Source organism: Astatotilapia calliptera, chromosome 10 (assembly GCF_964374335.1).
Source record: "Astatotilapia calliptera chromosome 10, fAstCal68.1, whole genome shotgun sequence".
NCBI lineage: Eukaryota > Metazoa > Chordata > Actinopteri > Cichliformes > Cichlidae > Astatotilapia > Astatotilapia calliptera.
In genome coordinates this window covers 13,429,790-13,443,725 of record NC_137431.1, presented here as the reverse complement: position 1 = coordinate 13,443,725, position 13,936 = coordinate 13,429,790, and the positions used below count along the sequence as shown (strand labels likewise).

Genomic DNA, 13,936 nt, shown 5'->3' with positions numbered 1-13,936 from the left:
TGGCGTGCACGAATAAATAAGCTACGAAAAGATAAACATTAATCAAGCTGTGCTATGCAGGAATTCCTGTTATTCCGACTAGTTTTAGTCGTAGTAAAACAGTGAACCCAGATCCAGCAGCCCCCAGTGACAGCTGGGCGAAAATGCCCACCTGCTCTTTTGCTGTAAGACTCATGTTTGTGGGATAAGCATGAAGCTTAAGCTACTAATTAACCAGATTAGCATAATGACTGGCAAATGCTCAAAAACACACCTACCAGGGATTCTGAATGTGCTGTAGCATCTCCTTTTTCTAATCTATACAAAACCTAAAGTGTAGAAGTGACACCAAGCAGTTTCTTTGACTTCATTGGGGTATTTCATTTGATCGTGTTTGTATTTTTTTCTTCAAGTTTTGTTATAGGTTATATTTAATTATTCTTAATGATTTGGCAGCTATGACACAATAATTTCCCAACTTCTGGAACAGATAAAGTCTCAGCTTATTTTAGGGGCAGGTCTGAGCTGTAACTAACCCTCTACAGTCACACGGAGGAACAAGAGCAAATGTTTCACTGTGTACAGATCTTTTTGTTTTTTTAGAGAGGTCAGGCTTTCTGTCCATATGCTAAGTTATGCCAACCTTCCTGTTTTGACACCCAGATTAGCACAGAGATGAGATGGGTATCATTCCAATTCCCACCAACGAAACGAATGAGCATACTGTATATCTCTTAATGTTAGAGTCTTCCTTTCAAAAGGTTGAATTTTACCTCTTCAAGTCTGCGACGCTGTTCCTTCTGTTCTTCGATGCGTTTCTGTCGGTCATGCAACAGTTGCCTCTTGTGCTCCTCGGGGTCCCGGCGCTGAGCTGCCAGTTGGGCCTGCTGTCTCTTGTGAGCCTCCGAGCGCTCTTTGTTCTCCTGCTGCAGACGCTGGAAGTCCCGCCGCAAGGTGGACTCACCCGGCACATTGAGGATTGAACTGAAGACCAAAAATCAAGATATGAGTGAAAAGAGAAACTCAAACAAGTCAATAAGTGTCCTTTGACAGAAATGCTAAAATTACCTTGACTCTCTGTCATCTCCACGATTGTCCTCCTCTTCATCACTACCACTGTACTCGTACTCTGTTTCTTCTGTAAGGAAAAATAAATTCAAGTCACTCTAATGTGAATTTTTTTGCTGACTGTCTGTGAACACTCTACAAAGCTGGTGCTACACTTGCTTACCCTTCTCTCCTCTTTTTTTGCGTGTACGGTCAATATGGTCTTTGAGTTGAATTCGGACCTGGCGTTCAGTGGGCTGATCCCTGATGAAGGAATGCTTGAGCAGCTGCTCCGTGGATGGCCGGCTGGGATATGTCTTTACAAGGCAGCTCTCTATAAAGTCAATAAATTTCTTGGACCTGGCAGGATGAGGAAGGTTAGAAGATAAGAAAACTTGAGCAGGAGGCAAGCTGATAGTTGGACAAGTACTGCACAGAATACAGATTCAACAACAATGAGACATTGAAGAGGATCTTTTCACATATAGCGGGGTAGGAATAATCTTTATCAGTATTTGAGAAATAAAAGACCTTTTTAGAAATGTTCCTCTGTTAGTCAAATGTGAACTAAGTTGTTAAGTTTTGCGGTTAATGCTAGCACCATTGTGTGACTATTGCCTTTTCAAAAATTACTTTCACTGATGGGGGGGCTAGTCGCTGTGATTAACCAGTTAAAAAAAGAAAAAGAAAAAAAGGACATAAACAAACAATGTGATTAACGATTGTTTGTTTCATTAAAATAGGACCATAAACCACATGATCACTGTTGAATAATGCAATGCAGCACAGTATAGTAACTGTGTAATTACTGGTATGTGCATCAGGTCATTAATGTCCATTGTATTCAACTGATCATGCACCTGGCTCCGTCCCCTACTTTTTTTTTTTTTTTTTTTTAACACTCATGTATTGGTAGAACATTGGCAGCAGCTTTTTTTTTCCCATGACAATTATAAAAACTGTGGAAGAAACATTGCATTTTTAATCCTGCGTGAGCAAAAGTAGATCCACTACTAAGTGGGTCCATTAACGACTAGCAGGAAAAGTAGCGGGTAGGAGAAAACATGACAAATTAGTTTAAATGCTTGCAAGCAATCAAATCTGGCTCATAAGGAGAACAAGTGCGCGACCTTTAATGCTTTGAAATGTGAGGGAGATTCAGCTATTGCAAATGCACCCAATTTATCTTGATGCACAAGATTTTGGAAACTAGACACCGTCCTTCAATTTCTTGTACCATCCACACGTTTCCATTCACATACAGCAGTAACCTGATACGCCAAGTGACTACACTACTACATCAGATGTAAACCGTGCCCTCCTGCACTGACCTACTTCTTTGCCATCACAATAGACTACGCTTATTTGCTGACTGTAGTTCATAAGTTATTGAATTATTATTTCAATTTAATGCAAAGTGATAACAATTACAAAGCCTGCAGTGAGGCAGTATGTTACCAGTTTATTACACAGAGGGAAATATGCTAGAACATTGTTTACTGAATGCACAATCCAACACACGCTAAGAAAAAAAAAGGCTTTTCAAACACTTTGATATAAGGCACTGGTAAGGCTGATAACTCACCACTTCTTCGATTTAAGTTTTGGAGGGGGGTTCCTGGGGATCAGGAAGAGGGCTCTCATTGGGTGCATGTCACACAAGGCTAAAGAAATAAAGGAGATTACTGGGGTTAAATCTTTCCGTCCATGCTGTGAGTCGATTTACAAAACAAAGAGCACATCAGAATGAGGGTAATGTTAGAGTATCATCCACTTCCACATGTGGCAGTTTGTGAATAACACATGCCACCATTATACATGTTTTCTGCATCCTCAAACATGGTTACAGCTGCTGTTATCCAATCGTTCCCAGTGCCTCAGGCTTATTGTTACACTGAATGTAAGAAGAAGGACTGTGAGTCATTGTGTTCCCAGCGTAGGTAGGTAGCTAAACCTGACTGGTTAGCTTTAGACTTTCACAGTAAATAGGCTTTTGTAACACAGTCTTTAGGACATATCCAACGTGACTGAGGCAGGAAAGAGGAAATTTTCATTTCAGCATTTTAAAGTATGCACGAACCACAGGAATCACAGTGAGAACATGCTCCATATAACATGCACTAAAGAAATGGCTCACCCACTGACACGATGTTGGCACTTTTCTAAAAATTCCCGGGAGTAGAAATTATTTTGTGCAAACGGTTACCTGCCGCTGTCCCTTTCAGTGTTTTACTACAGACAGTCCAAAAGCTCAACACTCAAACAATTACCTTTAGGAGGTAAAAAAAAAAAAAGCTAAAGATGAGCAAGGAGTGAGCATACTGTGCAACCAATGCTTTGATTCACCCTGCAAGGATCGTGAGCACATTACTAGAACCGGCACAATAAAGCTATCCCAGTGAAACTGTGACAAATATCATACAGAATCCTCGCCAACCCTGCTGATGATGGATGAATTCCCAGTAAATTTAGGTCATGTGATCAGTACAGAAATAAAAATACCAAGTGCAGATATTTAACTACTACTGTGACTATTTAACCTAATTAAGAATAATGTTTACTTGGAAGAATATTGATTACGGTAATAAAGAGCAAATTCAACATTCAGAACTAATAACTGACTATAATGCCCATCATGTTGTTATAGAATATAACAAAGAGAGCCAAGGCCAGTGTGGGCTTTAGCATAGTTATTATGCTTTTATTACACTTTTAAGCAGGTGTTAACAGATTCATAAAACCTGTCTTGCATTTAGGATTGGCAATATTATATTTAAAAAAAAACATATATATTAAATTGACACCAATTATACTAATCAATACTCAAAATTACTATTACATACTCATTTGTATTGCTATAAATAGTGCCATCGTTGCCTCCTCCAGTCGACACAAAACTTCACACAGCACTGCTGCAGACAGGCAGGCACACAGCCCCTCCTCTCACTAACAGCTAAAGTAGCTGACGCTCACAGCACCAAACAACATTTCAGGAGGAATATCGAGCGGTCGGGAAAGGTCCCGTTTCAACAACACTGAAGTTTTAAACAGTTATAATTGTTAACCTACTTAATCTCTATTTGATATACAACACACACGCACAGTTATGTTGTTCCTGTATTTTTTTTTTTACACTATAGCAGACAACTTAATCAGTGTTATTGATCTTATCATTTGCATTGTTTTAACCTCCATTAAAAGAAATGCTTCTTCTATCTGTATGCATTTTTCTGGGTATCAGTACCGAGTTTGAAATTCTAGTATTTTGACAATATACGCCAACTATACAAACTATACTTTATAATATAAATAAAAATCAACTGACAAATGGTTTCAGCATTACTATCAAAAGCAACCATTTTTAAAAATAGAGGCTAGCTGATCGCTTTATTAGTGGCAACCAAACTTCAGTTATCACCCTGATACAGTCAGTACATGCTGCATAATTTATCACGGTACAACACTATCTTGACAGTTGGTCTGTGTGCCGCGTGTCATTCACAGCAGCAACATCATGATCTGCAGGAGCTTTCTGAACTTTCAGAATGGTCTAAAGGGACAGCAGTGGCTCTACTCTGAAAATAGAAATTTTGTTCATCTCAAAGAAGGAACTACTGCACTCGTGATGTCAACGTTTCACTAAAGGGTTCAAGTTTACACACCAGTTTTCTGTAGACTTCATACTGAATGGTGTCACAAAACCACACCAGCCAGTGAATGACTCGAGTCTTCTACTCTAAAACTCTGCACATATATCAGTTTAAAAACAACCACCCACTTATCAAATGTAGGAGCGCACTAGGCACTACAAGCTACTCGTGTTGAGCTACTGTTCGACACCTTCTTTACCAAACTTTTTAGCTGCTACTCTTCAGTGAGATTTTTTCTTTGCTTCTTTGCATTTAACACCAAATTTCCATGCAGACAAACCTCCCTGCTAAGCAGACCGGAGAGATCTGTACAAGCAGCCTCCACAAGCCAACTGGCAGCTCACCATTTCACTACCTTGATTACAGTGAGTCAGCCGTCCATCTGAAGATACAGACAACAGGGCTGCATATGCAAGACAGGCTCATTCATGACGTCTTGCAGAAAGGGCTTTGAAATTATGAGTTATCTGTTGCTATGTTAATATGCACTATTTAGCAAAAACTGGTTCAAAAAAGTGTGCAAAGGTTACAAAGACACTTACGAGGAGCTCCTTCGGCCATCTCAATAGCTGTGATTCCCAAGGACCAAATATCACTCTGCAAAATACACAGGGGCCCAGGGTCAGCCTTGCACTTTGTTCATACAACATACTGCACATAAACAAAACTGTGGCTGGTGTTACCCTGTAGTCATAGGTGGAGTCAGGATTCTCATCGCAGGCAATGACCTCAGGTGCCATCCAGTACGGTGTGCCAATAAAGGTATTTCTTCGCCCAACTGTCCTGTCCAACTGGGCGCTGACCCCAAAATCGACTGAAAGTGACATAAAGAAACGAGAAATAAGAGACAGAAAAGGGTCCGAGACTGGGTCTGCTTTAGTAATGCACACTATCAAAACTAACATACCCAGTTTGACCTCTGCATTCTCTGTTAGCAGAACGTTCTGGCCCTTGATGTCTCTGTGGATAACTTTATGGGCATGGAGGTGAGACAGACCCTGTTCATATAAAAACAAGACAAAAAAAAAAGATCAGTATGTAACAAGCTCTGCTGCACACACGTTAGTGGCAAAACAGCAAGTGTGTGTGTGTGTGTGTGTGTGTGTGTGTGTGTGTGTGTGTGTGTGTGTGTGTCTCAGCCTGGCAAAATGTGGCCTTGTAGATACCTGCTCTGACAAGCACTAACACAATAGCAGCGTTGAGCAGTTTAATCGGCTTTCTGCGTTATCCACACATCTTTGGGCTGCTCTTAAAAACATGATAGCATCACAAATGTGCAAAATTACAGTCACACATGAGGCTTAACAGTTGGATTTGAGGTTGTGAAATGGTGTAGTACAACCCTGCGTACTGTATAAAAGCTGTAATTAGTAGCATTCACCTGCCCTGCTACCACAGCTGGCTTTGTTTTCACCTTGACTTTGCCTACGTGTGTGCCTTATCTTGACAAAAAAATCTGGTCAGGGAGGAATGTACTTCTGTGGGAACCAGCACATAGGTGACTTTCCCAAGTGTTTATTGGTCCATCTGTCTCTGGACAGACTTTGACACTACAAAGTGACAACTGTGCACATGACAAAACTTCACTAGTATGTGGAGGAATGTGGTCTGTCAACCCTTTGGCATTGTGGCTAAACATGGCTTCTTGATTTCTCACCCTTAGGATCTCTCTGCAGATGTAAGCAATCCAGTCCTCCTTTAGAGAGCTGCCCTTAGTGTTTTTCACCAGGTCGGTCACTGACCCCGCCCCACAAAACTCCATCACCAGCTATGAGGAAACAAACACATCTCACTTAGAACAATTAATGAGGCTTGCAACCATTAAACCATCAGCCCAGACACAGTGGCAGACAGACCCAAAGCTGGTCGTCGTGTCCCGGCGGACTCTTCTTGACAAAGGCACCGTAGTATGTGGCTATGTTGCGGTGGTGGCTGTATTTTTTCAGCATGTTTATTTCAGCTTTGATCTCCTCTTCTTCCTCCTCTGTAACATCCATCACCTTGATGGCAGCCAGCTGGCCCGTCTTCACGTGACGTCCCTGAACAAAAAGCAAGTTGAATCATTCTAACACTAATCAGTAATATTTAAAGTGAATCTTAGATTCTATCTCTCTGGAACTCTTTGAATTTGGTCCATTAAGTGTGGCTAATTGCTTCTTCACATCATTTTCCTGTTCTTAATTTACATTTCCTTTTACTAGAGTGCCTTATCTTCCCGTCACTGCCACTTGAAATTTAACAGCCTGATAGCTGAAATTTTCACTGACATGACAGTGGACTAAATCTGCTTTAATCTAAGAAGTTAATGTACAGAACGTTTAAAGAACAGACACTGAAGGAGGCTGTGCAGCAACAATCCAAAATGCTCACTCAATGCACAAGTGATAATTCAGGCACTGAATTTTTTATTCTCCATTAGAATTCGTGCATTACTCATATGTCACAAGGGCATCATGGCTCACCTTGTACACCTGTCCATATGTGCCATTGCCAACGACCTCGACCAGCTCGAAGATTCCTGCTGGATCCTAGTAAAGAGAGCAGCAGTTTAAAATGACTTACAGTAGACAGGCAGAGCAATTAAGATACATCATTTAATCCACATCAGCTTGACATACTAAAGACAAACAAAGCATTTCAACAAAAACAAACCTAATTCACTTTTCTTTTTCAACATTTGGGAAAAGGCAAAATTAAAATGACTGCACTCAAAGCTCACCACATTTATTTTTGTTTTTAAGTGGGTGATACTTGCTTTGTTCTTCTTTGAATCCTCCACATTTACACTTCAATGCTGACCCCAAGTGCAGGTTGTATTTCATGTTGCTGCGCTCATATTTCTTGGGTAAAGACTAACCCTTAAATACTAGCACCCTGCTAAACCTCACCTGTTCTTGAAACAGCTGCAATCAACCAGCGGTTATATTAGCACAAAGGCTAAATTAGCACGAGACTGAAAACAAAACAATGCTGAGGCCCCGCTGAAGACAAAGAAAGATCTGTGTAGTTTTTTTTTATGACTGCAATTTCAGAAGTTGTGTACTATCATTAGATGTAAGCGTAGCTACAGATCTATACCCCTTAAGAACAGTGTCATAAAACCACATAAAGCACATGGGCTTGTGCAGAACAGAGACCACAGACAAAAACAAATAACAGCAATCCCAGTGGCTTCTACTGTGTACACCGGAGACAATATCACAATTACATATTTCCATACAAATGATCTAAACTCAGTGTTCTCTGCCACCCACAAAACTTTACACGGAGGAAGCAGACACTCAGAGACACTAAATATTGATACTAGATTAGATATGCAAAGACAGATTCTGACAATACTGACATAAAACTTTTGCCTTTTTTCTTCATCTGTTCATTCTGTGTTTCAGTACCACGAACACATATTTCACTGACACTAATAATGAGTAGGTTGCTTTGACTCAATTATGCAACCCCCTCCCCCCCAAGAGACAAGGGAAATGACAAGCAGTTCCACTTTCATGCAATTTCAATATGGCTTTAAGAAGATGTGTGGGTGGTGAGACTGCTGCTTTGGGTTTAGATTGTACACCATGACCTATCCTGCTTTCATCCATTTCCAATGATGGGGTTTTTACGCCTTCAACAGGGAGGAGAAGATTTTCCTTTAGGACAAGGAATTACGATAAAGAACAGCATGATTGGGAAAACTTGGCAGTATATCGGGGAAGTGACCAAAGATTCAATACACATGGTTATATGATGAGATACACATGTTAAGTATAGAGGACAGAAAAGTGGGGAAATGGTAACGCAAAACAGGAGGGGAGGCAACAATGTAACGATAGAGTGGGTGGCGAGGCAGAGACGGCATCTTCGCCCACGTAAGCACAGAGTGGGATGAGAGGAAAGATATGATGGAAGGGGAAGGATACAGTGATGTTCAAAGAGTAGCACCACCAGCAAAAAGTCAATTAAAGTGTCAGCAGTGAACGCCAAACAAGCAAGGTGTCAGTAAAACTAGGCTAGAAGGGGGAGGTTGTAACCATGTGGCTGTACCCATGTACAAGGAGGGGAACCTCAGTGACTAACGCACATAATTGAGCCAAATAGTCAAGATGGTAAGCTAGGTTTAACAGTATGCACTGTAAAATATAGTGGTGATGGTTAAAGAGGAAGGAAAACCCATTTCCTGCAATGTCAACACCGCTAAGAGGGGATGTCTTTTAAGAAAAGAAAAAGATGTGGTTACAGACCTGCAGCAATCATCAAAATCAAAACTCATCGCGTGCCTTCAGCGATTAGAATCAGGGAACAATTTTATTGTGTTATTACAATTTAATAACACATCAAATGTGTGTAAAATAAGAATAACAAAAATTACAGGAAATGGCTATAGATTTGTTTTAACCTTTTCAGAAAGTGCAAATCAAGCATTCCAGAGCTTTCATTAATATTACAGCTATTTTCCTCCTTTGCATTTTCACCTAACTGACAATTGAGTATTGCATGGCTTATTTTAATTTAGTCTATTGTTGTATTGTTATTGTTCTAAAGTCTATTCTTCATTTTTGGGAAGCACACTGTAACATTGGGTTCGATAAATCCTATACAAATAAACTTTATTATTGTCATTGTTGTTGGTGGCTAAGGTGATTGACTTTTTGACTGTAGCAATGTAACAAAATACCTCAATTTCATTTGCAATTTCTACATATTGGCTAGTGGCTGCTGCTCAGGAGGCTGAGCAGGTCATCTACTAAGAGGAAGGTTGGTGGTTTGATTCTTGGCTGCTCCAGTCCGCATGCCAAATCGTGCCTTAGCCAAGATGCTAACCCCAAGTTCCGCTCCAATGCATCCAGCAGAGTGTGAGTGTTGGATAGAAAACACTTAAAAAACATAGAATAAAGTGTTTGTATGAATTTGTGTGAATGTTGGCAAGCGGTATAAATTGCTTTGAGTGCTCAGGCAGAGTAGAAAAGCCCTACATAAGAACCAGTCCATTGGCAATGTAAGTGTTTCTGCATAAATAATTTGTTGATGCCTGTTTGCAGTGAACTGTTGTTATGTAATGCTGGGCCTCTTCTGTACTGTGTAGCAAATTTCTGGAAAAATGCTGTGATTGAGCCACTGATTTTTTTTTAAAGCCCATTTAATAATTTCAAACGCTTTTTTTTTTTAATCTAAGAGTGAGATCCCCTTTTGTTTGCGCAGATGTGGATGACGCAGTTCACTGTCCTGCCAACAGTTATCACGTTTTTCAAGGAGTGATGGTAAAACCAGAGATATGCTGTAATGCGAGGCAGGTAACAAGGAGAATGCTAGCCAGTAAAAAACTGACGCAAAAATATTGAATTAAACATACCCTGAAAAACCTTTATTGGGGAGGAAAACACGACTGTTAAAGCTCAAGAATAAATAAACATGCTGTCATAATCTGACGCATACGTCTATGTTTTTGTGATTGTATGCATCTACTTTTGTTTTTTGTTGTGAGTTTTATACAATAAGTGGTACTTAATGTCTGTTCAGTATGTTACATGGCTCTGTTAATGTTGATCAGTGCTATCAACCTGCCATGGATTGCAGAGGAAAATTAGCTTATACAGCTAAATCTGGCATATTTACATTAAATGGCTCTCACGCTCATGTTTACAATAGTGCAATGTCCCTTTTGGATAAATTTAAATATATGAGTGATGGTGAGTTACAGTGACAGTAAACAAAATATCTGTTTACAATAAAATTTTAAACTGTCATTTGAGAAAACTACAAAAACAATTCGACACTTATTTATTCTGGTGGCTTATCATGTAGATTTTGGTGGTGAAACTTCTAAGATGTGAAAAACAATTAGGTAAATTAATATTATTTTCCCTGTTTAAACACACCAGTAACTTAACCTTAGCAAAATAAATGACTAGTCATTGACCTGCTTAATCACTATTATCTAGTGCAGCATTAAGTATAAATTCTCTAAGACGCATCTTTACTGGTTCTGTTTCACTCATTAATCAATAGTAGCAGAGCTGTCATGTAACAATTTGGGGTCAGTGTATTGCCCAAGGAAACGTAGCACGGGATCAAACAACCAACCCTGCATTTAATGGACAACCTGCTCTATCACCTGAGCCACAGCCATCACACGGTCAGTTTTCTTCAGTGGAATACCCAGCCATAGATAGAATCACAAACAAACTACTATTTATTTCCACATCTCAGCTGTGGTGGGCAACAAATCCTGGGTCATTTTTTGCACCTACCCAACTGTTCTTATAAGCAAACTGCTACTTAAATTACTAGATCCACCATTTAAATACACAATAAATTATTACTAAATGAAGTGCAAGATTAAATAATTACTACAATTTTTAGAAACTAGGTCACATCTGCCTGTGTTGTTAGTGAAGGCTTAGGTGAAATTTCCAGGTGAAACCTCAGAAGAAGGTCAGGGAAACAGGACAAACCTGCCCAAACTATCAGTATTTGGGTAAAATATCCTGATCTGTTTAGCCCCAATACCATGTGAGAGCTACACTGAAATACTAGAAATTCTTCATCTTTTTCAGAGGGAATCCTATGAAACTATGAATCTTACTTTGTCAAGAAAATGATGGTATTACTTTAAACATAGTTTGAATTGGAGTTATTGGGTAGCCTTTTGATCACTTTAACTGTAGATGGGGATTCAACAGTCAGTCAAACATTATCAAAATGTTAAAAGGGATGTGACAGATTTCTTGACTCTCGAAGAGTTTCTAATGTTGCAGAAGTTAGGATTTTCAAACTGGGGACTTTAATGGGACACCAGTTAAAATACAAAAGGAACAAACACCAGGTCTAATTTCTTCACGAACAGTCTGATATGTTACATTATATCAACAATATTAGAATGTTATCAGAACGACACAGATGTGCCTTTTTCTTATGGAGTCATAAACCTCCATAAAAAAAATACCACCAGAAGACAAAATGTTCTTTAAATAAACCAGCCTTCCCATTACATGATGTAATCACACAGTGGCCCAGTGTTTATAGATACTGGTGCTTATTTTCCTCCCAAACCAACAAATTAACATTGTCAGGGCAGGGTAAGGTGGTCCTTTAAGGGAGAAATCCCAACATATACTTGGAGGATTTGTGTACAGACTGTACTGCTATAACGCAGGCCGATTGATGTTTATCCCACCTTAACTTTTTCGCGTGGGTGTTCAATGGTCGTGCTTGTGTCTGAGGCGAACTGGCATATGACATAATATCTAATGAGTCCGTCTGCCATCATTTTACAATTCACTTATCTGGTAATAACAATACTCACCCTCAGAGCTGCGAGGTCTATGTCATCCAGGCTTCTTGTGGGGGCGTTTTCAGACATAGCTGGCGAAACTTATCACGCTGGCTAATAAGTTAGCCACTAATTTGACAAGAAGTGCTTAAGGGGGATTTAAGCGGCCGATCACGCGAGGTTATAACGGCCTAAACCCAGGGGAAATACAGCAAAGTGGCGGTCCAACACGCAGGAGCTGTAGCACTTAGATTAGCAAATGCATCGCAGAGAGCGGACAGACGCACCCAGCTGGCTAGCTCACGTCAACTCTGACCGAAAGCTGTAAATGTTATTCGCACTTGTTTTACATTAATGCCGCCTGCGGCAGCTAATCAAATCGCATGCAACTTAAAAAGTAGGATTTTTTTAGACAGGCTGTCAACGTTGCTGTTAGCCGCCCATTTGATATCGATCTAACAACTGGCAGGTTTCAAATGCAGAGCACCTCCGCTGTTGATGAACACCATGCTGCGTTCATTTTGACAAGACGCCGCTTCTCCCCTGCTCTCCAACATCCCAGCTAATCTCGCATATGATACACCGATGCGTGTCACCGAGGGGGGAGAAGAAGAAGAAAAACAACTACCAGACAGGTGTTGTGTGCTACTGAATCATTCCTACTTACACTGATAAAGTATGCTATTTTTTTTTATTATTATTTACGGTTTAGCAGCGCAGTGATTGTTTTACTAAGAACGCAACGTCTGATGTGATGGCGTCCCCGGGTCCGTCCGCACCGCACCAGAACCGACCGTCAGGCTCTCACTGCTGGCCTTAAACCTCCCGGGATTTTGTCACAGATTAGGAGCGTGGGGAGGAAAAAATGGAAAAAAGGGCCTCGTTTCAAATGCGATTCCCTGCGGCTGCAGTTGTCAAACTTGTTAACGCGAGTTAAATTCGCACCCCGGGTTTCGTCCAGAGCGCACAAATAATCCGAATAGCGAGTCAGGTGTGTGCGGTTAATCTAACGTTTAACTGGCCGGCTGGCTAACGCAGCTAGGCTAGCGAGCTAAATTGTCTTTTCCAGAATAAACTTTCCCTTTCCTTCTTCATCCATTTTCTGTGTTGACAGTCGCGCCTAGCACTGCCAACCTTCCGGGGGAAAACACGGGCAGACGAGCAGGCACTGTGTTATCGGCAGCCACCGTAATACTTGTAAGCCTGAGCACTCGACGCTTCAAAGTTGAGCGCTGCCGTCGATCTCCGGCGTCCAGATTTTATGAACTTGCAGTCATAGTCCGCCACTGCTAGAATCGGTGCAGTTTCTAACTGCGGTATAGCCGCCAAACTTGTTATTTCGCCATGTTTTGCTTCCCAAGTCCACTCCTCCCTCCCACTCGCAGCCTAGATGTAGTCTTGTTGGGTTTGTACTGACGATTGGCTGCACGCAACACTCCTGAAGTGTTTTCTCTTCTCGACTGGCTACGGTGCTTCATCAGGGACAAATTACCCGAAATTACAGTGGACTTCAGCCTACGCAGCTGCCTCTGTCTTGTTTGAGCTGCACAGCTAAGATCATCCCTAGGCATACCTGTCCTGCTCTGGCCTTCTGGGTCACTGGATACACGTTTAAGGCTAAAATACTGCTGAATAAACAATGCAGATTTTGGTAATAAGTGCCACATCTAACAAATATTCTCCTCGTCTTGGTTTTATGTGTGCGTCATCCAGCAGATTGGAGATTGTTATAGTCAGTTTTCCATTAGAGCAAGCTCACCTTTATAGTGCTTGTCAATACTGCATGAATCAGTTCCAAAGCTTTTCCAGATAAGCACCTGACTGTTATTAAAAGAAGAAAAAAAACAGACTGTATGGCAATAACCTGAACAATGCATTAGTCATTTAGTGAACATTAAGCTTTCATGCCACGAATACCAGTTTCCTGTGTAAAGCACATGCTCTCTCTTAGAGTAACTATTTGCTTAAAGGATATCCAGCTAACAAAGGATATTGC

General features: G+C 40.7%; 1 protein-coding gene across 3 annotated transcripts in view; it reads right to left on the bottom strand.

The window, feature by feature from the left end:
- The window catches only part of mink1 (misshapen-like kinase 1), a 32,085-nt gene extending 18,720 nt beyond the window's left edge, over positions 1–13,365 (bottom strand). For all 3 annotated transcript variants that reach the window (XM_026183005.2, XM_026183006.2, XM_026183008.2), the window contains exons 1-11: positions 11,974–13,365; positions 7,139–7,204; positions 6,533–6,715; positions 6,334–6,444; positions 5,584–5,674; positions 5,360–5,490; positions 5,219–5,273; positions 2,612–2,690; positions 1,211–1,386; positions 1,048–1,117; positions 753–963 (exon numbers count right to left, since the gene is read on the bottom strand). In XM_026183005.2, the coding sequence (XP_026038790.1) occupies positions 753–963; positions 1,048–1,117; positions 1,211–1,386; positions 2,612–2,690; positions 5,219–5,273; positions 5,360–5,490; positions 5,584–5,674; positions 6,334–6,444; positions 6,533–6,715; positions 7,139–7,204; positions 11,974–12,030 (1,230 nt within the window). In that variant the 5' untranslated portion in view covers positions 12,031–13,365. The remainder of the gene's footprint in view (positions 1–752; positions 964–1,047; positions 1,118–1,210; positions 1,387–2,611; positions 2,691–5,218; positions 5,274–5,359; positions 5,491–5,583; positions 5,675–6,333; positions 6,445–6,532; positions 6,716–7,138; positions 7,205–11,973) is intronic.
- Between the last annotated feature and the right edge of the window lie 571 nt (positions 13,366–13,936).